The sequence below is a fragment of the Lingula anatina genome, chromosome 4, assembly GCF_051362555.1.
Source record: "Lingula anatina isolate TDL-2025a chromosome 4, LinAna3.0, whole genome shotgun sequence".
NCBI lineage: Eukaryota > Metazoa > Brachiopoda > Lingulata > Lingulida > Lingulidae > Lingula > Lingula anatina.
Genome location: NC_141770.1, coordinates 8648693 through 8675021, shown reverse-complemented (window position 1 = coordinate 8675021; position 26329 = coordinate 8648693). Strand labels below are relative to the sequence as shown.

Here is a 26329-nt window from a genome sequence, read left to right as displayed (position 1 = left end):
ATTATTTGTCTAAAATGGTCTAAACAACAAATTCTTACAATATGTCACTTCAAAATACCTTGCAAATTCATCTGTTGACAGTATTCTCAAGAATGGCGTCACAACATAATCTGGATCCACAAAGTTCGCACTGAATATTGTTTGACATCGGTTGAAAACTTCCTGCACCACATCTGCTGCAGCCATGTCTGCAAACTGGCTCTTCTTCTTTGTAGTATTGCTGGATAAAAAAGGTCAAATTACTTATTTCAGTTGACAATGATTACTTAAGTAATGCCCAGTTGATTGTTTTTCAATTGTTCAAAGTTTTAAACCAAAGTACAGTACATGCACCGACCTTTCATCTTTCAGAATGGACTCCTGCAACTGATTTTTTATTTTGTGTAGCTTCTTGTCCATTTGTTCAATCAGTTCATTTTTCAGCTTCCCTCTTGCCTCTGTATTCCAATTCTTTTGGTGTTTTTGAGCACTTTTTATCACCTAATGTCAAAAAGCATAAAATACCCTATATACAACTTATAATGTATAGCTAGCTTTATGACACAGATCTTGCTAAATGTTTATACTTGATTTCTGAATTTACAACTTTAAAAATTAAAAACTTTCTGATTATATTGGCCTAATTACCTGAATTATGGCAAGTTAGTTAATTGGGCAAAATAAATATTTTCTAGGAGGGAGGAGGGGGGCAGTTACAAATAACTTACAGAAATGGCAAGCCCAACACTCTTCACCCTCACGCCCAACTGTTCCAATGTCTCACATCCATATTGTTCTTGTACATAGGTGAGAAACTTCCTCAAGTCTACTTTATCAGTCCACAGTTTGTTTTTGTCCATATAGGACTGTAAAAAACATGACATGTAAATGTCTGATACTGTAACAATCAAAGCAAATACTATAAAATCAAATGCAATAAATCATCAGAATGTTATAATAAGCTTTAAAGGTACATACATGTACGAACCGAGCATCGGTGGAACATGGATTCCCAGTAATACATGTAAACCACTTCTACTAGATTCTTATATTACTCAAATAAATTCGACATGCTAAGGGATAAACTGAATAGATCACTCGATCAGCCATAAAAGACCTTTGAACTGTCCTTTCTTTAAATTTTTGGTTGTAAATTTAACCTACTTTCGTGACTTACTTTCCTGCCCTATTGACATACAGCTTAGAATGCCAACAGAAATATCCGATCAAACATCATTTTCGCGTAAAATTAAACAATGCCTTTTGGTAATTCTCTAAGTTATAGTACTTGAAACTATATGCTGGCATTTGGTTGGTTTTTGTGACAAAAAATTGACTTTGTATGCATCTTTAAAGATATGGCCTTACATTAAGAGAATTTTTAAGTACATGATGATGTTCTGGATGAAGAGTCTTGATTTAAGTAGATATTTCATCTAAGAAAAAGTTCTAACACAGTTTCTATACCTATGTTTTTAAGAGGAAGCTGATGAATACATGTACAATTGTAAATTTACAATAAAACTTTCAATATACTAAACCAAAATTCTTAGTATTTCACAAGTTAAAATAAGTCTACTGACTTTTTAAATAACAAAACTCCAAAATATGAAGCTAAATCTAAGAAAGAGGTCTACAGACTAAATATCATCAGTGTTGTAATTATGCTATTTTAAAATGTAAAATTATTCAAAATTCTCACCATAAGATGATGCAAAATGTCATCAGTAGTCACGGCTGGTACACTTGACAAAGTTGGAGGGATTCCAAATAATTCTTTTAGTTTTGGCTGCTTCACAAAGGGTCCTAAGTGTAACTCCTCAAAGCTGGTCTTCTCAAACAATTTTGGGACCCTTTCTCCAAGATCGTGCGCAGTTCCTATTGCATTGACCAATGAATAGGCATGAATATAAGCATTGACTTTGGACTGATTTTCAGTCAGTTTTTTAACACATGAAATTTCTGTTGCATATTGACATCCAAGTTCACAAATGTTTGAAACCTGAAAGCGTTCAAGAATGTATTTTTCTGTGTCTTCTGCTGTCACCAGTTTCCCTTGTTCCGATGTTGAGATGATGTAGTCTAGACCAACTTGATTGACATCATCTTTGGAAACGGTTAACTTTTTACCAGCACGAGATCCCACTACATACTTGTGATAATCAGCTGGCCTTGGAGACTGTCCACGACTGACCTTCATCTTTGCTGGAGAAGTTGGAGAGACATTTAATGACTGTCTTTCGCCTGACAGATGGCGACCTTTCTTCTTCTCCTCTTCCTCAAGCAGCTCTTTCTGTTGTTTCTTGCTGAGCTTAGCTTGGGCTCCAAGTGTTGGAAATTCCTCAGAATCCAATCTCTTTATTTCATATGGAGAAGGTAGCTGAGCTGGAGGAGAAATCAAATTTGTCTTTTCCATTTTCTTTCCTTTAGCCCCCCTTTTTCCTTTTTTCTTCGTTCCCTTGGCTGCAGCTCCCAGGGGTTCAGGGCTTGGACTCCCTGTTCGAGATGAATCACTTTCTGTCTTCCTCAGCAAGTCCCTTGGTGGCATTGTTGATTTTGATTTTGCATCCCCTGTTGTCTGGCCTCGTTTAACATCTTCTCCTTTCTGTTTCATTACTCCTTCAGTTTTCTGCTCAGCTGACATTTCTGCTAGTAAATTATCTTCTGTGCCAGAGGGTTTTCCAAGTTGTTGGTCCTTGCTTGAATCTGCCACAATCAACCCCCCTTGTTGCTGCAACTGTTGTATCTGCACAGCCTGATACTGAGACTGCAACCAAGCCACCCACGCCTGCAATTGTTCTAGCTGTGGACGATAATGGCTTTCTACCCTTTGAATTTCTTTCTCAGTTAACCGTTTCTGAGCCAAAGTAAGAACTGGGTTTTGTAAATTTTGCTGTAATAGTCCCCACTCTGCGCAGTACATCCGAGTCAACTGATCAAGTTGCTGCACTACATAGCCATACCTAGTCTCTATCTGTAGAAGTTGGGAATTGGCAGATATTACTGGTGTGGCTGAAAGAATGGACATTCAATTGAACTGTGCTGAGTCACTGAGTACACATATGATTCTACAGAAACTGATAACCTTCCAAAATACTATTTAGAGATAACTGATTTCTCATTAATGATAAGCTAAGGCCTCTAAAGCACCTGAAACATTTCATATATATATATATATTTATTTATTTAATTAAATAAGAATGTTTTTTAAATGATATATTGCATACTAAATACATACTAGTATTATAACAATTAACTTTTTACATGGGCACTTCAAGTCTTGACAGAATTGTTACAGCTCAAATCTGGTGCTACCCCGTTTCTGACACAGTCACAGTGTATTTTTAGTACAGGAACACAAATACTGATATGTACCTTTATTAAAAGGAAGTACTTTGTACTTTGTTTCATTAAATTACTGTATTGTATATGGGATAAAATGTAAACCAATCATTTATCTGATACTTACAATCAAAAATGAAACAAGACACTTACAGGGTTAAGAATTAATAACTGACCAAGTTCCAAGAATAAAAACAGAAACAGCATTTATTCATCACCAAAATGTCTTAATTAACCTGTATCTTGTTCCTTTTAAATGACTGAGGTAAATGCATTGTAATATTTCTTTTGGCAAATTAAGTACATATTCTAATAAATTTGTTAACAGATTACTCAATAAAAAGCCTAGGACAGGCACTGTACTAGTACTTAATTATATGATGACTAATCAGTGTCTCTACCATTAAAGAACATGAACTGATGATTTATTTTCGCAATTAACTTCTTAATTTTTCAATATTTTTACCAGAATCTTTCAACCTATTTCACAAAACAGATTGCAACCAATTTCCACCCCTGAAATGACTTCAGATGTCACTAATTTTCAATGAAGGGGTTACACTGCTTGAAAATAAAAAAAAACACACCTGTCTCAACTTTTAGTTCTGCTGCTACCGGTACATGTACCGGTACTTGGGTTCTCTGGTCTTCATCTTCACTGGAACTACTGGTACTCTCTTCCATGCTCCTGAAGGGGAGTTCTTAAGTATTGAATATTCTAACATTAAACTGCTATAACAATAGTTTTATCAAGGTGGCTGCACATCCTAATGCTATTTATGTAACAGGGTTGTTATTTAATTTTTAATTAAAAAAATCTCTATAGCTTAAAAAAAGTCTGGAACAGGTAAATTTTACCATCACTTACTTGATAAATCTTCAGTCGTCCAATTCAATCCTTTTACCTTCTAGGTTTCTTACGTTTCAATATGCGGGATGCATATATTCTGTACATAGAACTCGAAATCGAAACTCTAAGAGGAGTTTTGGCTACTGAACTACAAAGCGAAAGTGGAAGTGTTTTGTCTATTTCCCTGAAAACCTCGTTTCGAAACTAGGTCAAGGCGGAAGGTGGGTTGAAGCGAAAAATAACGACATCTTTTGACATCGTTTATCCTTGAATCTCAGCTACCACACGAACTCTATACTCATCTGTTATTTTACCTACCATAGTGCAATAAATACCGATTTATTATTTATTCATATTTTCAACTGAATCACTTACTTACTTACTCGCGATTGAGGGTCCGGCTGCGGATTGCTGAGAGACCCGCCATATCAAATCTCAAGATGGTAGCGCGTGAGCAGTGTAGAATTGATCGTACACGAAAAACTATGCACTCAAGATGCTGGTCGACATGAATAATACATAGGTTAATTAATACGATAGACACATTGCCAAAGACTGATAAAAGTTTGATAAAAAGGACTACTCAACAAATTCTAAGATCACCAGTTATTTACAGGGATAACGAATTGTGAGGGTCGACCCTACAGGTGTGCATGTGCCTTTACTTGTAGTCGTGGGGGACTTTTTTATGACCACCCCGACCTCTGCATTAAATTAGGTAACCCTTTATAATGCAGGTCCGTAGCCAGGAGGGTTCGAAAGAACCCCCAATTTTGCCAGGAAAATCCCCCCTCTGGTAAAATTTTATGTAGCCTACTGTAGGCTACATCGGTCGTTGCTCCTCAAACAGAATTATATGATATTACCCCCATCGTTACGTCCGTCATCGGTTTGAGAATGCCCATTTTCTTGATGTCACTTTTGAGGCCCAAATAATTTTGTATTTACAGCGCGGTTTTAAAAGTGACAGTTATGGTTGTGAGTCGCATTTTTACGTTGCGGGGTAGGGAAGGTTTGGGGAAGTAATGATGCGGGAAAATAAAAAATTAGTAATGGTAGTGTTTTTGGGGAAGAAAAGCGTTCTTTCATCTCTATGGACTAATTATATATGTGTGCCTGTGGAAAATCAAGGCCTGCAATTAATCAGTGTGCAGAATCTAGGCACACAATATTCAGAATTTGGCAGGCCCTTGAAAGAACCTGCACCTATAGGCCTACCATCATTATTTCCGCCATGCCTGGAAGCGTACGTTTATTATAGGAGAATGAATTATTTTTATTTCGTATGCTCTCATTTATTCATCTATCTAATTATTTTTTGACAAATTTATTACAAAATTATTGGAAAATTGGAAATTTCAGTGCTTTTCTCATAATTACCAAATTATAGACTACCATATCCAAAACCTCTGGCAAAAATTCTTTCGTTAAGTTCTACGTTTCTAATTTTTGAAATAATTGTGTGATGATGGAGACAGGGAAATTTCGCTTGTAAAGATTGTGAAATATTTAAATACTTATAGTTTACCGGTTACATATAGCACAAAACCCACAACCAGCGTAAAGAAGAATAATACATACTAGTCAGGATATATCAATAATTTGGTGAATGTTATAAATCATTCATCGATTGACGGCATTCTAGCTTAGTTATATATCTTCGTGCTTATCAAAAACAGCCCGATTGTAGGGCCTACATGCAGGGCAGTATTTTGGAGAGATAACTGACATTTGTAGCCTACAAGTACAAAACGGCCTGCAAAGTGCATAATACGATGACAATAAATAGGAAAACATTTTAGCGACATTTATGGAGATTAACTACTTTTCTAAATATACATGACTTGCACGCAATTATGGTGAGAACGAAGATTAGCAGTATCAATATAATTGTACACTTTGCAGATCCTGTCCAGCCTATCCCTTGTGTGAAGAAGTGCGTCGTTCCACCAGACTGTAACACTAGTCTCAGTTCGCTACCGTCCCACTGCACTCCTCCACCGAGTTCCTCACACAACTCTGACATCTTTGCATAAAGCCAGCTTGAAGCTTCTTCATCGGCTCTGTTCACACGTAGATTTTTCATCATTGTGGGAATCATTTTGAAGTCAACAACTTCTCCCGTAAGTGGATCAATATCGGCGAAATACATAAGGCTGCGCACGTTGTGAAATGGGCGCTTGTGTAATGGGGTAGGGGTCCCTTCGTAGTCACTGACAATATCTCCACAACCGTACATGATGAGTTTGCCATCGTAAACCTCTATGCCTTTTACATGGTGCGAGGAATGGCCGTGAATTACGTCCACGCCGGCAACGTCTATGGCGGCATGTGCAAATTCCCTCTCCATAGGAGAACTTAACCATTTGTAGTTAGGTCCCCAGTGGATGGAAAGAATCACGATGTCTCCCGGTTTCTCGACTTTCTTTACTTGATCTGCAAGTTGTTTCACCACATATGGGATATCCTCAAAACTAAGAAGGTTCACTCCCGATTTTGTCTCTGTAGCGTTCCATTCTTCATATACGAGACCTGAAGTATGACACGCCCCAAAGACTACGATGCGTCCCTTATTCGGAATTTCAAAGATCGCCGGCTTCTGAGCTTCAAATATATTTTCTCCTGCACCAACATACTTCATGTTGGCCTTTTTCAGAGTTGTAAGAGTCTCAGCCAGACCGGGGTAGCCCCAATCTAGCACGTGGTTGTTACTCAGAACACAACAGTCCACTCCGGCTGCTTGCAAAGTTTCCACGTGCCGAGGGTGTGTGCGGTACTGAACGCGTTTTCCCAGCCATGCGGTTTCGCTGGTGGTGATGGCTGTTTCTAAGTTTATTAAGCGAAAGTCTGGTTGTTTCTCTTGCAGGATCTGTAGCGCATCTCCCCATACGTAATCCATCCCGATCTCTTTTGGCAGGGGACCGTTCTTGTCTATGGCAAGTTGGGCGTACTCTCTGGAATCGTTCCTGAAATCCCTGTACATCCACGGTTTACAATGGTAAGGCAGGATTTGGTCTATACCTCGCCCAATCATCACGTCACCCACCAAGAAAACTCGAATTATGCTCGTGAGCGCAGCTGCCATTGTAAGAGCTGAAAGTAAACCAAATTTGTTTTAATGCAATCGAGCTCATAATGACCTGGCCTGTTAACTCAGCTTAATGCTTCTGTATAATTTTACTTTAGTCGTCTTTTCTACTTTTCTCTCTTATACATATATGTGCCCGTATGCATTGCATTTTTAATAAGTAACATTAATTACCTCTCTAATAAGTAACATTAATATATTATCTAGCAACCTTATTGAATTTAACTGCATCTTTTTAGTCATTTCTGTTGGGTTTTCTATGCATGCGCTGCAGCTACCGGTATATATTCGTAGTTCTGAACATGACAGCGAATTAATGACAGTTTTGTTTTTGACTTGTTAAATATATACTACATGTAGTTTAATCTGTTTCGCGAAATAATTGCATTGATGGTGGACGTCAATATAATTCTAATCACCTATTTGCATATAAATGATTATAATTTATTACATCACGTAGAACGACAATTTAAAGGGGGTCTTTCCGATATGAGGGAAAATAAAACATATCCCAAACTTTTTCTTATATATGAAGGTCACGATCTAAACTAAAATTCGCCTTGGAGGTAGACGGCAATCAAAATAATTAATTATTTCACATTCGAGTCTGTATTGGAGAACGTCCTCTCCCCAAAAAAGAGAAGACGACTACCGCAAGGTTTTAGCCAATCAGAGTGCGTTGCCTAAAATAGCACTCGTACACTAGGAGAAACAAATATGGCGCGGTGGAGTTCGAAGTAAGTCATTTACAGATGCACGTTAGTTAAAACTCTCTCCCTTCATTGTTCGTGAACAGGTTTGTGCACTTAAACATTTAAAGAATTCATTTAACTTCTCGTCGGTTAAAATAGATCAAAAATCAACGAATGGCTTGGAAATATTTACGACGGAGTGTAGCCTATTATGTCAACAGTGCTTGATGCCGTAATTCTCAATGCCGATTCACCGAATGAGTAACTTGTACCAGGAAATATACCGGTGACATGATTAGAGACAGTGATATTTTTCGGGTCAACTGAACCAGCCCTTTTCGGTTGGATATTTATGAACGACTGTTACTTTTTTGTTGTTTGCTATGCTTTCTGAGCCGCAATTTTGACATCGCGATTTGCACGCACAGCGTAGCACGGACTACAAATGCGTTCCGGACGATTTTGATACTTACTGGCAGTAGTGGTGAGCATCGTGCAGATGTCAAAATCGTCAATAGGAGTGCCTGAATTTTGTGCTACGCACACACGTATCTTATCTTACTTTTCTAGTCGATCTGCTTTTATACTTTTCAGATCGAGAGTAGGCCTATTGTTGATGAGGCAAGCAGTCAGAGCAGTCCAGAACTAGAGGGTAAAGAGCTCCCTGAGGTAAAGAGTTTTCTGTTATTTTTAAATAATACAGGCCTTTTAGTTAATCTGGCATATTCCTTAGTTTTGATAGTAATGTGTAGGACCCACCCTACCCTCACCTATATTCACATGTAATAATCCACACATACAAAAAACTTATAGTTTAGGGATAACAATTGATACGCTTGAGTGCAGGACAATGATTAATTGAAGTGAAACCCATTTTGAACAGTTCACAACATTATTACTAGCATGCAATTAAATCAGTGCCAATTATTATTATTATTAGTTTTATTATTATTTTACAGCATACTATCTTGTGATGTTGGCCTCATTAGAAAAAAAAGCCCTGTATGAAGGTTTAGTAGAGTTGGCAGTGATACATAGCACTTCTAGGTCCAGTAGTACAAGGCATGGAAGAGGTGTGAGATCAGGAGGATTGACTCAAGAACATGAAAGGAGAATTCAGTAACTCACAGAATGGGTATAAAACTCATTAAATCTTTATTGAAAAGATAAATTCTAAGTTTCTCACAATACACAAACACCATTCATATTCCTTCTTATTTTCAAAGTAAATTTATTCGATAAAATTTGGTGGTGTGAAATCCAGTCCTTATGGTTGTTTTAGTGTTCATACATTTTCAAATATTTTATTTTTGAAGTAAGCTATTGTACATATCAAAACAGAAATGACAGATATAAAAGTGAATATATTTTTTTCATTATCAGAGCATACATGATGGTGTTGCCAAGAAAATGATGGTGTTGCCAAGGAAAGTGCTGAATACATTGTGACAAGTGTGATGGAAATCCTGGCCTTGCACTGGATATAAAGATGCTTTTGCTAGAGAATTTACCAAGCAATGACTCAGCATCAGTGGAGATGGGACTGGCCCATCTCCCACTCACTGTAATGTCCCCTACATTTTGACTGCCGTTGAATTTGCTGGATTACTTCACTTTGAAGAAAATCACAGAATAACTATTACCACAAGTATCAGTTTACTGACCAAACATTCATAAGACCTGTAATATGCAAGTCACTGAGTAGAAGGATTCTTTTCATTCTACTGTAATTTGTGCAACCATTCAGTGAACATAAAAAATAAAGGCATAGAAAAACAAGGTGCTTTCATTTATCCCTTTCTCATATCAAAAGTAAAATGCAACTCTGTACACAATCTGTTCATAAAATCAATCATTTTAAAAGTTAATGTCATACAAGGAAATAATGTATGTCTGGATGGATTTATAAAAGAAAAGTTTATGTGAGGTAATCATCATTTTGATAAAAAAAATTCTTATATACATATAAGGACCACGGTGCCTTGAGTCTCTTGGTTCCATCTGCACCATGGCTGCTTAGAAATGTGTACTTGTAATTCCCATGTCAAATTCCTGGTTTGTAAGACTGGAATGTACCTTTATTTGTGCCAATTGTTTATGTAACAGCTTGAGGTCTTACTGTCATCCATGATTTTGAGTGCTTGCTTTGCTGCTTAGTATACCTAAAAACAAAACATTGACTATTGGAAAGAATTCAATGCATTTTTTTGTGAAATTAATAGCACCCACTATCTGTAATGTCTACGCCAGACATAAGAGCACTGAATAGAGCATGGTTATCAAAATTGTTTGTTTCAAAATCCAATTTATTATATAATGTTCCCCACAATAAGTACTGATATCCTGTGCTTGTCACAATTCTAGGACTAGCTGCCATGGCAGTGTTAAACTTTATAATAAAATGGCATTGTTCCAAGTACTAACATGCATTAGATTGATATTGATGGCAAGGTGTACTGAACATGGTAAAATAAACAGCTATTGTGTGTTTGGATTCTGGATGTCAGGTACTTACTTTGGCCCTGGCTCTATGTTGGCCTTGAACCTGATGTAGGGGTAGATGTTACCACATGCATATTACCTGGATAAAAAAAAATATATATATATATACCAGTGTATTATCCTCATTCTCCAGAGAATCCCCATGAAGTCAACTTTAAAAACGTAAACAGAGAATAAACATTTACTACCATCAGATGCTGCAATTAATGTGCTCGCTTTAAATCTTTTAATTTAAATTAAATTCGAATAAGGTAATTAGTGAAAGGTTGTTTTTTCTCTTTTTTTTTTTTTTTGGACTTGAGGATATAACGACGTTAAGTAAGCCGACAAAAACCAGTCTTTAATAGAAGACTATTTAGCTCAGTCCTTGTTTGTACTGACTGCTCTAAAGAATAATAAACTTTTCTGCGTACAGCAGGGATAACAGGGGCGGATCCAGAGATATTTAATATTTTCTGACAGTCTTCCGAGTAATGTTGATCCATCCTCCATTTTTGACCGCCTTTCGACAGAAATATTACATATACCCGCCAATGAAAACTTGAAAATCTAACCGTCTTCCGGAAGAACCAGAAGACGCCCTAAATCCGCCTCCTGAATATGTTCTCAATGAAAGAGTCGGACGTGATAAGAGATCGAAATAACCTACCCGTATCCGGCAGAATTTTGTCAGTTTCTCGCTTGTCAGTTTTATTTCCTACTTCTGCTTTGTCTACCTCACCGGCCTGCCAATGAAAATAACATCCTCTGCTTCTGCATTTCCCGTTTTATTTCCTTTTTCATTGTCCCGTAGAGTTATTCTTCTCTCTTTCAACTCACGTGTACTCGGACTTTGCCTCAGTTTTCGGCCTTACAAGCTCACGGTACCCTTACCGCTGGTAAGGCCTCATAGCAGTATGTACAAAAAACTTGAGACACTTAAGTACCTGAAATTATCCACGTTCTGACAATCTCTGTGGGTCCTCTGTTGCACCTTGTAGTATGTAAATCCAATTAAAAGTGTTTTCGTGTACCTTCAGGCACGATGTTCATAAAGTTTTGGTCATTTTATTTCAGCTTCCTCCTGCACCGACACAACAGCAGCTGACTGCAATTTAGCATGAACCCCCCGGGAGTTAGGTCGATCCAGATGGATCGATCTAAATCTTTGAGAACCCAGTCTAAGTAAGTAACCCGTAGAAGCCCGTGTCTGCATGCGTAATTCAGTAAGCCACAAACGGGCTAAAACAACCTGCAACATGTCGATTTCTTTTTTTCTTTGTTCTCGCAGCCCCATGGTGTAAGTCAGCAAGGAATGTTTGTAATTATCAATCGCGCTTCGTATAGTGCGTGTATATAGGTCATTCGACAAAAAAGTGAACATTTTAGTCACAAAATGTGCAATATATTCTCAAAAGTGTTTGAAATCACTTTTTATAACCGTTGATTCCTTTCCATTTTAGAATAAACGAGCGAAAAATGGAGCAAGTCAAAACTGTGCAAATATTACACCAAACATGTGCGTCCTTTTTTTTTTTTTTTTTTGCAATTGTGGAATGGCCCATGTGACACCTCCCCTCCATTAGCTTGAGAGCACCTTGGTACATGCAACTCACCGCTCTCTGTCTGTAAAGAGGCAAATGATGAAGTAGAGAAGCGAAATTTCAGTGCACTGGCTGACTCGTGGTGTAGCGTAGTCGAGTATCATCTGTATGCACTACTCTACTGACAGTTTTTCCACATTCACAGATACTGTCTCTGGCTAAATATAGTCAATCTTCTAGCTGTGGTTGGAGAAAAATGTGCCTAAATATCTGCCGCCATGGTAGAGGGTACATTTGCACTATGTACCTGAATAGTACTAATAACAGTCGCTGCTTTCGCTTACAACGTTGTAAAACACTCGTCAGAAAAACTCTTTCTTCATCAGAACAGTTTCCGATTGGTAAACGCTGAAACTGTTGAAAGCTTTAGATCAGGACTAGTATTTGACTAAGTTTTCCATGCGCTCTCTTCTACCCGTCTATTTCATACCAGTATTGGTCTCTTTATACCCCCTTTACACTGGACGGCGTCCTTTCTACGTCCTCTCTGCGACCATGAAATTTGGCAACGCTGTGGTCTTAATAAGGAGGCACGAGCATTGAATTTGTATCAGAATGAATGCTCAATGATCAGCCAGTTGTCGGCACATAAGGTATTATCATTTTTTAACTCTCAAATGGGGCCGTACTGCTGGACGCAGAAAGGACGCCATCCAGTGTAAAGGGGGCCTTAGACGTATATGGACAGATACAGATACAGATATGTGGTAGTACGGGGGAGTATATATACCCGCGTCTGTTGGATGTCCACAACACGCATGGATAAGGAAGGGGGCGATGCCAGCTGTACATCAACGAGAGACTTCAAATTAATGTAAACAATTATCATATCTCAGCAGATTGACGAAAGTGCATGTGGAAACCGCAACATTCTTGTGGCGGCTACAAAATGGGTGCAAACAATAGATATTCACAACTGCTCAATGGAGAGCACGTCACGCCGTAGTGTCACAACGACTTTTCACCGACTGCATTTAGCTTACAAAATACTACTCCACGGTTATTACAATGAGAATACCCTTTTAAACATTAACTCTACCTTTTCTTTCACTTGACCCAAGCCAACACCTTGCAAAATAAAATTTGAAAGGTTTTGCTGTTCTTTAATTATTAGTCATATCAGTTTCATATATACTACTTTTTTCATAACTTTATTGTAATATTGTTTTCTTCATTTGCATACTTCAATCCTTTACATTCGATAAAAAATTTGGCTACATGGAAATTTACAGGCCAACTTTTCTCAGTAACATGTCTGTAGGGCCCAATTCCCATAGAAGCCATCGGTCTACGTGAATCGACCTGACTCTGCTAGAACTCTCGCTGACTGCAATCAGCTGAGCTTAACTGAATAACAGGCCTCCTAACGTAAAATACAGAGAAGCTGGCGATCATACGAGTACGTTGGAAACTCGAGGAGGCATATGTCATTCAGTTAAGCTGATTGCACTAAACGAGAGTCCCCGCAGAGTTGGGCCGATCCAAGTAGACCGATGGGGTCTATGGGAATGGGGTCTAAGACCGAAAACTGGGGAAAATGGGTACGGGACATATGTGAAAATGCGTTTCGTTTTTTATTTGATTAGACGCGGTAAGATAAAAAATGTGTTCGGCTGAAGAATGAATTAGAACAAAAAGAATAGCCCAAAAATATCTATTATTTTACCTGTGACCTCCCAATGAATCTTCGTCCCCAACGAACTGTGTATACGGCGTTGAGACACCTCTGCCTCCTTCCCCTTCCAGCTAGTACTGGTACCAGCACTTGGATATAACTGGTATAATATCCGTATTATATATGTGTATTCAGCAATATCAGCAGCCCTGTTCACCAATTAAAGTATACTAGTACACTATCCATGATTGTAAAGGTCTCACCGGAAGTGCATGACCCAATTCGTTATTCGATATTATTGTAATGATAAAAGTACTTAAAAGTCCATCTCGGCTCACCACAGTGCCATTATGCCGTGAAGCTTATTAGTGCGTCGGGACAATTTAACTGGTGAACACACATGTATATGATCTGAGCAGCCAGTATACTATGTGAGAGATAATAGGGCGTATTCAGAACCAGTTGATCCGCGAGCTAACTAGTTCACGGATCAAATATGGCGCGCACTTGGCAATTAATGCATTCCCGCCTCCCACGTTCGCCGCCCCAGCGGGGGCAGAGCAATTAAAACTCAACACGCTTTCAAGTAGTTAGTCTCTGGATCAACTGGTTCTGAACGCACCCATACAATGCAACCCGAGTGACAAAGGCCTCTATTCCAGAACACTTCGAGCGACAGTGAGGGGTGTTCAGGGCATGCATCGCAAGAGTGCGGCAGTGTATTATATGACATATATACCGAGATAACTTACACGTAAATTACTCGCAAATTACTCACCGACTAACGTTCCTAATATAAAACCGCAGTAGAATTTACATTGCAACATGAATAAATAATAAAAATATAGTACACGTTTGTACAATATGCCTACTGGCATGTATTGCAAGGGTGTGACATAATGCAACATATGTAAATAATAAGATGTATAATATATGTTTTTACAATGTGCCTACTGGTACGTACTGCAATGAATCTCATGACATCTCTTTGTGATGTGCGCCAGTATTGCAATGTCATCATATTGGTCTGAATATGTGTCTATGTAGTGCATGATCATAATACTGCTACTAATGTGCTTATTTATTGCGATTTTATAGTATCTGTTTTAGTAATATATCCATGGTTTGCAAAGTGTTAAAATATCTATTTGTGTTATGGCTATGCATTGTAATGTTATAAGGTTTTTTTGTAATTATTTTGTAATGTGCTTGTACAAGTGAATGTGTGTGTGTGTGTGTGTGTGTGTGTGCGTGTGTGTCTGTGTGCAGGATTTAAATTGATTTAGTGCTTTTGAATTATTTATTCAGCTAGTCTAATAAAACGTTAAAAATAAAAAAGAATAAAAACTTGTAAAAGAAAAGAAAAAAGATAATAGCAGGAAAAATTGATTAAAACAAATAATATTGAAACAAAAATTGTTACGTTTAAAATCACTCACTTAGAAAAGTCATTCATTAAAATTCTATTCATAATTTTTTTTTAAAACATAAGCCTGGAGATCATTTTAAAAAGAAGCAGGAGAGTCTATCCTACGTAGTAAAAGTGGGAGTAAATTCCATTCCCTAGGTACAGGTACTTTAAACGAATTGTCACCATATGTGAGACGTCTAGCTTTGCCGTGGTCTTAAGAGTAAATGGTCGGAAGAGCGTATAAATGGAGTGGGGGTCTCGTTAGTTGATAAATGTTCGTAAGTTGGTAAAAGATCCCGCAAATATGGTGGGACCAAGCTGTAAAAAGTGGCGTGAGCATACACTAAAGAATCCGTGCTATTATACATGTAGATACCGGTAGCCAGTGAAGTTGTTTGAGAATAAAGGTAACGTGACTGTTGCCAGGTAAGAACTCTAGCAGTAATATTTTGAATACGTTGTAGACCTTTTATTTTCCTGCGGACACCCATAAAAAACGATAATTGCAATTATATAGTCGAAATGTAATAAAGGCATGTATGAAATAGTCTCACAGTGACCCATTCACACAGAGCAAAGCAATTGCATGAGTGTATGCCATAAAACCCTGTACACCTTTCTGACAAATGGCGTTCCTAACCTTGACCTATGCCAGATAGAAAGAAGTCGAGCCGACCAAGGTCAAGCTGACAAGCCATTACAGCCAGATGCGGCGGATGCAGGGCCGATCTCGTCAAGTGCAGGTAAATTACTCAGGGTTGGCACATCGTTTCATTGTCCCATTTGAAGTAACATCCAATATGGGACCATTCCCAGCCCCCCTAGATGTCTGCCACGCCTACTGAAGCTGCTAGGGGATTTTTATTTATCGTTTAGCAGCTTCAGTGGGCGTGTAAGTCATCAAGCCGCTTAAGCGGAAAGAAATTTAGCGAAAAACCCCTTGGAGATGGATCGATCCTGTTAGAATGATCTAGGCATGGGAACCCAGTCCATCAGCTGGACCGCCGTCTTTGAAATTTTTTTCAGAAATGCTGTAATGGGTTATCTTTGTCTAACTTGCCAAATATACAGGTATTTATTAATAATAACTCTTCTAAACAGTACGCCTAGCATTCAAGAAGGCCATTATTGCCGACTTATTTTTCCTTTTCGATGGCAATATACGTAGAACATGGAGACTTTGACTTGACCAAAGTTCAAGACAATCTGTAATAGATTTTGTCGATCAGTTGATCAAATTAAGAGATACATGTTTTAATGTGTACATTTTAATACATGTTTATCTATGGCCTCTACCAAGGAGGTTTTGTTTTCACCTCCGTTTGTCTTTCTGTCTTTCTTTCCTTCAGAAGCCTTACTCAAACATGTGTATGGGTTTTGATGAAGTTTTCAGGATAGCCCAGAAAAGGACTAAGTATAAAATGATAAGATTTTGGGTCCAATAATGTTTGAAAGTATTTTACACCATTGAGGGATACGGCCAATGACCTTGTGCAATGGATAAGCTACCAACTACCACAATTAATTAGTGCAGGTGATTGGCGGAGGCTGCCATCTCCAGTTTTTTTCTAGTTTTTACATTGGTTTGTTTTTATTTACAGAAATTGTAAATAGTAAATCGATAATAAATAACTTTTGCTTGCCTGAGCAACGGCGCTGCAGTGGTGGTGAGCAGGTTGCGCAGTAGGCTAATATCGCAATTTTCGCGGTAGTTTCGTGCACTTGCAAACGAGACTTTGGTAGCCTATGTTGATGCTTTTTATTGTTATCAGCCATGGATGGCCATGAAACTGTTGTACTTATTACAAGCACTGTGGCCACATGCACGGGAGAGTGAGAAAATGCAGTTAACGTAGTTTTAAAATTGTATTTGTAAAAGAAAAAAAACTGACTAAATCGCAGCGCAAGAAACTAGCTTGTGGACATGCAGATATTTATTGTTTTAAGACGTAGGCCTACCGTACAAGTAAATGTAAACTTAAAGACCGCAGGTATAACCATCAGTCGGAAAAACCAAACAGGAAGAAGGGCAGCGGAGATTTTGCTGATGTACCACCATTTAAACGACAAAAGTCGACGAAGACGGGTTAAGCCAGGTAGAAGTCTAATCTAATTAATCAACCGCAAACTACATGTAGGCCAAAGCGCGTGGAGAGCGGTACGAGGGATGCAAAAAATCTAAGCAGTTATGGCGCAGATGACAGCAGAGATTCTATTTCGTCCTGTCCAGAAAACAAATGTTAGTATTATTATATATCGAGTGTGTTGGTGTATTACAAATCGCTATATGTTGACCCCATATTTTGAGTTTTGACATGATAACTGCACTCTTAGCTAATATATGGTAGGTGTACAGTTGTTCACTTTAAAACATGGCACGCGAATTGCCACTCTGCCTTTCAAGTGACCGCTGACCATTGGCCTCACCATTTATTTTGTTCTTGTTCATTAATTACCATCCCTGGTAGAAAGCACATAGCAAGACCTTACCTGTTATTCCTTATTAGGGTGCAGAGAGCAATATTCTAGAGTGAAAAGAGCGTGCAACCGACCGAAGAACCCGCCATGCTGACAGTTATGGAGCAGGCCACACATTAGGTTGATCGATGGACGATGGACATTGCACGCAAGAACCAGTGTAGTTCAGTGGACATTGAAAATCGTCGCCTACCCCTCCTCCTTTCCATCGGTAATTTTGTGACTTTGCTGGCATTGCTGCAGTTGCAAAAAATATAAAGCCGAACAATATCGTGTTGTAAATCACCCACTTTGCTGCGAATGTCTACTTTATCATGGTTAGTGGAGCCCGCATACGCATAATTCTGTAGGTTCTATAAATCCTTACTCTTCTTATCGAGTTGTTTTCCATTTTTACAGTGAACGCAAACATGCCGCGGTCACCGTCGTGACAAAATGAAAAAAAAAAGAAAAAAACTGCCAACAGCCCTACCGGTACATGTGCATTATCTGTAGTTCTTTAAAAACACATTTTTACCTTGACATGCCTTTCAAAGTGTAATATTCCACATTAAGTGTTAGGTCTGTATCAACAAGACAAGCCAAAGATTGTCCTCATATGCATATAACAAGACCAGCAAGATATATCTAATATCAGTCAATTTACATCAAAAAATCTGAATTTGCATACGTATGCGCTTGTCACTTTGAACCTGCACCCGTCTGTAAAACGTTTTATCAAATTTCTATTGAAAGAGAGATGATGTATACATTAAGACTGGGTACGAACTTCCCATCTAACAGGGTCGATCCATCTCCGAGGTATTTCTCGCTAAATTGCTTTCAGCTTAAGCGGCTTAGATGTCTGTCACGCCTACTGAAGCTGCTAAACGATAATTAATTACCCCCTAGCAGCTTCAGTAAGCGGAGATAGATCGATCCACAGTTAGTACGATAGGGTCTGGGAATGGTCCCTAAGTTTCTTTTCAGATAGTCAAGTTCTCTAAATATAGGTACCTTGTTTTTCAGGTGCGATGGTTTATTATGGCTACTTCATGTTGGCTGCAATTTTACCGATGTCGGTGTTCCTCGCAGGATTGACGGCATCTTGGGCTGAGCTGGTTCCGGTATTTAGCCAGCCCGGTTCGTCAATGTTTAGTTCCGATTTTCTACTAGGTGAGTACTTGCTCGCTGCCCCACCTCTAATAACCACGTGCCACCAAACTGCCTCATTGAAACTAGCGTGGGAATAGAAAGTTTGGTTCAATTTTTACTTTAAACACCATGCTTTCGGCATATGGATTCCACAATTAAAATGGGGTTCAAAAATTTTATAGTTACTGTGCCCAGTTTGACAGCATGTTCTGGTCTTCTGTATAGTCATAAGTTAAATTTATTACACAACTAACACAAGTATAGTAGGTTCTGGTCTTATATCTGGAAATGTGATGTGTGATAATAATATATATTGGCCAATGACATAATGGCAGATTTTTTTCCAATCAGTGGACAGAAATGTAAGATAATGGCAATGTGCAACTCTTCATTTTATCTTGGAAATCACTGTCATTAATTAGATATAAAATTGTGTTTTCAAAAATTTTGTATTTTGCTTTTGGCTACTGTTGTTTTGAAAACAACACATCAACCTCTTATAGCCAATCCAAACATTATAATGTTGCATTTTTGCTTCAAAGTACAAATGGCTTCATTAAAAAAGGGCTTGGCAGAAAATTTTAATTTATTTTGCGTCCTCTGTGGTAAACGTAGTGCGTAGATTGTAATGACAAGACATTCAGAAATCTATTTCAGGGCTGAACCAGTCACTATTTTTGGCCTTCATGCTCGTCCCCAGCTATCTAACAAATTTGATAGCTGATATACTTGGACGCCCGTGGACAATACGGATTGGTTTGGGACTTTGCTGCCTGGGGCAGGGCTTGAGTGCCGTTGCACCAAACATGGCGTTCCTGCTAATTTCTCGTCCAGTGATTGTTGGAATTGGAATGAATTTCTGTATGGCCCCGATGTCATTCCTTCTGGACAAGTGGTTTCCGTGGCACCATCGTTTCCATGTGTTTGCCACTAGCTTTCAAATGATGGCTAATCCACTAGGTAAACGAAGCACGATGATTGTACTTGTCGTCATTTTTACGTTATATAGGCCGGTTAACATTTTGCCCCGCTTTCATATTCGCCATCGTGTCTCTTTTTTAAAAAATGCCACGTTACTTTAACTAAATTAATTCTTTGGAGTTAATTAAGAAAGGATGCATTCGCTCATTCCCCCTTTTCATTAATTTTTATTTGTACGTGAAATATTTAGAGGTTTGATAGTTTTTAGGAAAGGGAAAATGTAATGGGGCATACTGTGAATTGGTCTAAAATAAATTTTCAATATGTAGGGTTCGGACCGGGAGTTGCTTTGACCCTATACCTCACATTTGTATTACAAAGCAAAACTTATGAACCACTACCTCACTAGGGTGCCAAACACTAGGCTCATATCTTTTTTCCTTAAAGGTTCATACGAACCGAGCATCGGTGGAGCGCGGATTCCCAGTAACACATGTAAACCACTTCTTCTAGTTTCTTCTACGACTCTAATAAATTCGACATGCCAAGGGATAAACTGAATAAATTACCCGATCAACCATAAAAGAGCTTTAGAGTGCTCCTTTCTTTAAATTTTTGGTTGTCAATTTAACCTACTTTCGTGACCTACTTTTCTGCCCCATTGACCTACAGCATAGATTGCTAGCAGAAAAATCTGTTCAAACATCACTTTCGGGTAAAATTAAACAATGTCTTTTGGTAATTCTCTTAGTTATGCTACTTGAAACTATATGCTGGCATTTGGTTGCTTTTTATGACAAAAAATTGACTTTGTATGTATCTTTAAAATATCATATCATACTTATGTTCATTTGACCTTCTTGAGGCGCTGGGTTCTCATATATTTTGAATATACCTGTTCTTAAAATTACAAAAAATCATAACAATATATTTTAGATTTTGAAAAATGTCATTGCTTGTCTTTCAGGGTTCGCAACGATGCCTCTTCTTATAAGATATATAATTTCCACTGCTGGATGGAGATATTCGTTTATTTTCTTGCTCATATTTGGCGTGTTCCTTGTTGTTTTTACCGGATTTGTTTATCGGGAGCCAAAACCAGAAGAAGTGACAAGTTCAAACCGTGGTGACAATGACCTGCATACTACACCGTGGAGAAAATGGATTAAAATGACTTTGATGACCTTGTGGTTTCTGACGGCTGTGTGCAAAGGGCTGGGTCAATCGGTGGCGTATACTTTTTTGGTAAGGTCATTGACCTTAACGCAGTAGATGACCGTATAGTGAATATTTATTGTTACACGAGTCAGGTTTGAACGCAGTAGACGTACAGGTCTCGAGTATGTAAGTACTGCGGCATTAACGTATTTTATTAAAAACCTAAAACCAATTTAGAACTTATTTAAGCATTACTTAAAATGTTGCTATACCTCTAGTACCAATATAACCACGTAATCTTAACGTGTTTCGTTTGATGTGTTAAGTCGATTCTTGTATTGTCCTATTTTCTATCTAGGCATGTTGTCATTATGCACTCATTCGGCATAGCGCAACCCCTTAACTGTTCGTTACAGGTAAAATACGCTGAAGACCAGGGATTTCACGGTCTGACTTCCACATATGCCCTAACGGCGTTCGGCGTGACCAATGCACTTTCTCGATTTTTTATCGGGATATTAGGAGATTTTATCAAGGGTTACTTGTTATACGTGTACGGCGGATGCGCCCTGATGTTGGCACTTGCTTGTTTCCTTTTACCTCTGAGCAGATCACTAGCGGGTGTTGTCTCATTTGGTGCAGGTAGATCTTGATTTTTTAAAGCAATAATAACTCTTTGTTTCGGCCTAAAAATGAATTTTCCTGGAGTAAACAACAATTTTCCCATACTTACCAATGGTTAATGAATCCATTTTTACATTCAAAGTTAGTCCCTGGTTTTTTTCTAAAAAGTTTGGTTTTTTGTTAAAATCTCTTAAGAGATTTTAACAGAGTATAGACATCAATGGAGGTCACGTGGTCTAAAGACAAGTTCAGATATCAGAATAAAAGCTATAACTGCTGTTTTTGTGGTAAAACAGAATATATTATATTTCTATGAGTTATTCACAAGGTTTTTATTGTGAAATATAGATCTCATACGAAGAGTTATTATCCCTTTAAACCTTTCAGTTTTCGAAAAATCGGAAAAATTAACGGTTTGGCAATTGGATTAAAATTTTTGGTATATGCATATACCCTTGAAGTGTATAATTTAGGTAGACCCCATTGTTTTTGGGACGTGAATACTATAGGACTTCAGATATACGTGATTTATCGTACAGTATTTGGATCACGAAATAAAGGTGTATATGGGACGTTTTTCCATGGTGGTGAACAAAATGGCGCCAGATAATGTTATTGGATATGAACAACGCTGCGTGACATGCAAGAAAAAAGGATAGAATGATCCGCCTTTCAAATTTTGATTTAAAAGGGACATCAATGATTATAAAAAAATAATTCAGTTTTAGGAGCTGGACAGGGACCTATCATTGCTGCATGGTATGCCGCCTGTCACGAGGTTCTGGGGGGAGAAAGTGTTCGCGGTCTATTCCTCACTCAGCTTGTTGGTCGGGGCATTGGATTAAGCACCGGAGGGATTCTATCAGGTGAGTGGACAGAGCTACCGGTACTAGCAAAAATAAAAAAGAGTAGGTCTTTAAAAAGCTGTACCTGTATATCGTCCACAGATCAGCCAAAAAATGACGCAAACAAAGCTTGAGTTTTAAAATATCTGAAGCTTATTAATGTCTCTAAAGACTTGATGAAAATGTATGTTATCTAGAACATATACACTGATACTCTAAGTTAAGCGATTTTTACTAAATTATTTATTTCTAGATTTTAAACACCATGTAACACCGCTTAAAGTAAAATAGCTCAACGTTATGTTACAAACATGTTTTTTGTTCATTTGTGTTCATACATGTAAGAATAGGCCTATGTACATGAAGGCCTATTCATGAGAAATTACTAAAAATTATTTTTCACTTCATGTCATTGTAGGACTCGCTCTGGACAAATACAGGTCCTATACATTGGTATTCAACGCCTTAGGGGTGTTTTATGCTTTCATACTGGTTGCTCAGATCATAATCATATCATGTAATAAATTCCGGCACATTGCCCAGACATGCCCATCGACAGTCGATGCAGAACAACAGATGGCAGCACCGCTTCTTTTCAATACGACACCCACCGAGAGCAAATTCATAACGGAGAACAAAAGTAATAAAATATCGGAGGCAGTGACTCCTTTGGACTCTATCATATCTTATGCAATCAAAAAAATTCAGCCGCGTGGTGATAGTGAAAGTAAACATTAGTGCGAATTGCCATGCATGTACCTTTTGCCAAGACGTACCGGTACTTAATAAGCAACATCAGACAGTGGACAGGAGCAACGACCAACAAATGTGCAGAAGCTTCACGCGGCCAAAAGGCTTGGCGTTCCATCGACCAAGCACGGCGCCTGATCGATCGAGAATTTTAGGCCTTTGATTGCTCAGTTACATTGTCCCATTCAGTATGGCATGCCTACGTTTTATTGCCATACACTGGTGCCACTAACTTTTGGGTGACCTTGTTTTGTTATGTGCTAAAGGATTTGTTTGTGCTTTGATATAAAGTAATGTGCAAGCAATAAGATGCAAATTTATCAGCAAAACAGAAAATTGTCTTTCTTAATTGCATACCTTTGTGAACAATGGTTTAATGAAATTAGATTCACCCCGAACTACAACGTACGAAGAATAAGGCCCATTGATATGAAATAGGACCCGATCAAGAGGAAGCTCTTTTTATTTATTTGAGAACCCGTGTGCTTCTACCTGTACGCCATAATCTGTAAAGAGTGTACTAGTACATTAACATTGTACTTAGTATAATCTGTGTGTACGTTAGATATACGATGCCTATCATTTAACGGCATAATTGGGTAGCTCTTGGCCCAACTGCACGAGGCATAATAGGCCAAATGTCAACCGTTCTATTCATATTTTATTCATTGTAGTGGCTGTTTTTGTAAACCCGTTTCCGATGTTCACTTTTGCCTATTTTGGACATACGTGTACTAGTCTCTTTGGTTGGTGGGTTCAAGTAGGGGTGAAGTATCTGATCTGCCAGTGAATGATATTGTTCGAACTTGTATGTTACAGTGTAGCTACTTTCAGCGCTTCATAAAGTACCCACAAAGCACCCTGTATGATTTCCAAAGAGAGCCTGGCCCTCGCGTGTCCGATGTAAAACTTTTGGACGAGCATGTACATTCTTGCTCAGTTAACATCTGCAACACGTACAAGAAAATTCTACATCTTACTTTTTGGGGACAAATAAAGGGCACTGTACAAAGCAGCCGTCGCAATGCAAAAAGAAAGTGAGTGCAACTGTCACAATCAATATTTAAAAAAAGTGCAATATACTGCCTGCAGGAACAGTTTGTAAATATATATATAGGCTATGTGTCGAAATTTAATTTCAAACCCCATACACTATTCTATAGTAATATTATTTTGAAAAATAATTTTCATCGGCATTCTCACGTCGCCAAATAGCTGTTTACTGTTTCTTTACCCTCTTCACCCTCTTAAACCCCACTTTGCAGTTCACATGAGGCCACCAGCTGATCTTATCCACTCCCAATGTATACCCTACAATCGTGACAGTACCTATTACTATTATTATTACTGTCATTTTTATTATTATTTATGGTAAATTTATCTAGTCCTTAGGGATTGGATGGCGATTCTTTTTTAATTCATCAGGGCCCGTAACTCGAAAACATCGCGTTTTGCGAATAGCGATATCACATAGAAGCTACGTTGAGCGAGGTCAGAATTCCAGGTATGTTATGTGTTAAGTGTTAGTGTTACAGATCTGTTACAGATATGTTACATTAATCAACAATTCTGACCTCTTATTAAACACCAGTGTAACACCAATGTTAGAGTAACAGATCTGTTGAAAACTACAGTTCCTGTAACAGATGGTGTTACACCAAACATCTCTGTTACATAAAATGTTAAATTAATCAGAGCAAACTAAAAAATGTTAAGTTTAAATTTTCAATTGCTTATCCATTTCTGTAGGGATCAACGAGGGGTTATCACAGAATTATTTTAGCTTATCTGCTTTCGATATTTAGCACGTCAGCAATAAAACATTTGAACTCATCTTAATTTTAGAAAGTTTAACCACCAAGTGGTTAAGCTTGTGTTACATCTTCAAGAGGTCACAACTGAATATGTTAGTGTTAGTGTCATGGTAAAGAACAACATAAACTGTACATGTATAGTCAAACTGCAAACTGACCTGCTCACTTCAAACTTGTATGTAGGCTCTCTCTAGTGCACACATGTAAGTTTACTTGGGGATTCCCACTGTGCTATTCTTGCTGGTGTCACACACCAGGAAATGGGTCAACATGGGGCTAGCAGCCTGTTAAATACATGCTGCAGCAGAATAGCAGGATGTTGACCACATGTCAACAGACTGTTTACCTGAACTCCATGTTTTCTTATTTGGGTTAACAGGAATGTTAACAGATCTGTAACACTAAGGCTTCGTTCACATGCAATGTCTATTTTCTAAATTCTATTTTCTATTCGCGCTATCTTATGATCACGGTCTGTGCACTGAATATCCCGCCGCGTAATTACTGGCAGCGCGAGCCAGTTACTTATAGTAACTTATAGTAACTGGCTCGCGCTGCCAGTAATTACGCGGCGGGATATTCAGTGCACAGACCGTGATCATAAGACGTGCCGCAAATAGAAAATAGAATTTAGAAAATAGACATTGCATGTGAACGAAGCCTAACACCTAACACATAGCATACCTGGAATTCTGACCTCAAGGTCTGAACTCAAGGGCGAGTTATGGAATCGAGACGCTTGCTTGCGCTCGGTCGCAATGCGCGATGCTTTTGTGTTACGGGGCCCTGATTTACAAGTTTGCGATTTCAAATGCACCTGCAGTTATAGGCCCTTTGCATTACAGGTACTTTGTAGCTGTCACTAGGATTTGTACGTCACAATGCAAACTATGTTGAAAAATAAAGGTATGGTGACTTAATATAACAAGGAGCCTTTTCTTTATGGGAGTCCAAATGGCATGGGTATGAAAATGAATATTTTTCGTGATTTTCTTTTCTTTTTTTTTCACCCAATATTTCACCATCAAACTTTCAAATATTTCTAATATATTCTTCATTAAGTATACTAAAAGAAAAGACGTTGAAATGATTACCAAATATTATATAAATAGCTTTTTCATAGGGGAGTCATTGGGTGGTAAAATACACATTTTAATTTTCTTACTTTCTCATAAAATTTCCACCTGCAAACTAACAAAAAGTGCCAATGTATCCTCCGTTATGCATACTACAAGATAAAAGTCATATACTCAAATGAAACAAGATTTATGAAGTTTTGTGGGGGAAGTCAAAGTTTCATGGGGGGAGGGGGTGTCAGCTTTTCATTATGAAATTTTGACTCCGGGAGTCAGACTTTCATGTTACACCGGTTATAGGCCTACTTAAGATCTCGGATCGGCAATTTAAAAGAATGCCGCGGGAGAAATATGGGTTCTTAACACATACTTTAAGTATTTTCTTTGTCTTTTTCTGAAAAAAGGATAGGGATATACATGCTTGTTTTATGCAAATTTTTTAAAATTAAATTAAAATGTATGGAAAT

At 38.1% G+C, this 26329-nt stretch overlaps 2 protein-coding genes, 1 long non-coding RNA gene and 1 pseudogene across 6 annotated transcripts in view; 2 read left to right on the top strand and 2 right to left on the bottom strand.

Moving 5' to 3' along the window:
- The window catches only part of LOC106168377 (uncharacterized), a 38723-nt gene extending 33937 nt beyond the window's left edge, over nucleotides 1-4786 (bottom strand). Inside the window, exons 1-6 of the mRNA XM_087011280.1 lie at nucleotides 4190-4786; nucleotides 3909-4009; nucleotides 1682-2991; nucleotides 708-845; nucleotides 338-480; nucleotides 59-220 (exon numbers count right to left, since the gene is read on the bottom strand). Of these exons, the coding sequence (XP_086867406.1) occupies nucleotides 59-220; nucleotides 338-480; nucleotides 708-845; nucleotides 1682-2991; nucleotides 3909-4005 (1850 nt within the window). The 5' untranslated portion in view covers nucleotides 4006-4009; nucleotides 4190-4786. The remainder of the gene's footprint in view (nucleotides 1-58; nucleotides 221-337; nucleotides 481-707; nucleotides 846-1681; nucleotides 2992-3908; nucleotides 4010-4189) is intronic.
- Nucleotides 4787-5439: 653 nt separating this feature from the next.
- Nucleotides 5440-25079, bottom strand: LOC106162630 (uncharacterized; annotated as a pseudogene). Of its 3 annotated transcripts, none has more exons than XR_015333928.1 (2): nucleotides 24945-25079; nucleotides 5440-7264 (listed from the first exon to the last, which is right to left on the bottom strand). The product of XR_015333928.1 is annotated as an uncharacterized LOC106162630, transcript variant X2 (transcript). The 3 variants fall into 3 exon arrangements; XR_015333927.1 differs by lacking the exon at nucleotides 24945-25079 and adding an exon at nucleotides 13703-14037; XR_015333929.1 differs by lacking the exon at nucleotides 24945-25079 and adding an exon at nucleotides 12049-12372.
- On the top strand, nucleotides 7738-9730 carry LOC147762241 (uncharacterized). Its single transcript, XR_015333930.1, has 4 exons — nucleotides 7738-7996; nucleotides 8546-8620; nucleotides 8911-9086; nucleotides 9335-9730. It is a non-coding gene; the product is annotated as an uncharacterized LOC147762241 (long non-coding RNA).
- LOC147762240 (monocarboxylate transporter 2-like) lies at nucleotides 15117-22962 on the top strand. The gene is made up of 7 exons (XM_087011282.1): nucleotides 15117-15805; nucleotides 18549-18695; nucleotides 19332-19634; nucleotides 20563-20840; nucleotides 21170-21395; nucleotides 22100-22243; nucleotides 22641-22962. The coding sequence occupies exons 1-7, from the start codon at nucleotides 15649-15651 to the stop codon at nucleotides 22958-22960; spliced, it is 1575 nt and encodes a 524-aa protein (XP_086867408.1). The 5' UTR covers nucleotides 15117-15648; the 3' UTR covers nucleotides 22961-22962.
- Nucleotides 25080-26329: the final 1250 nt, after the last annotated feature.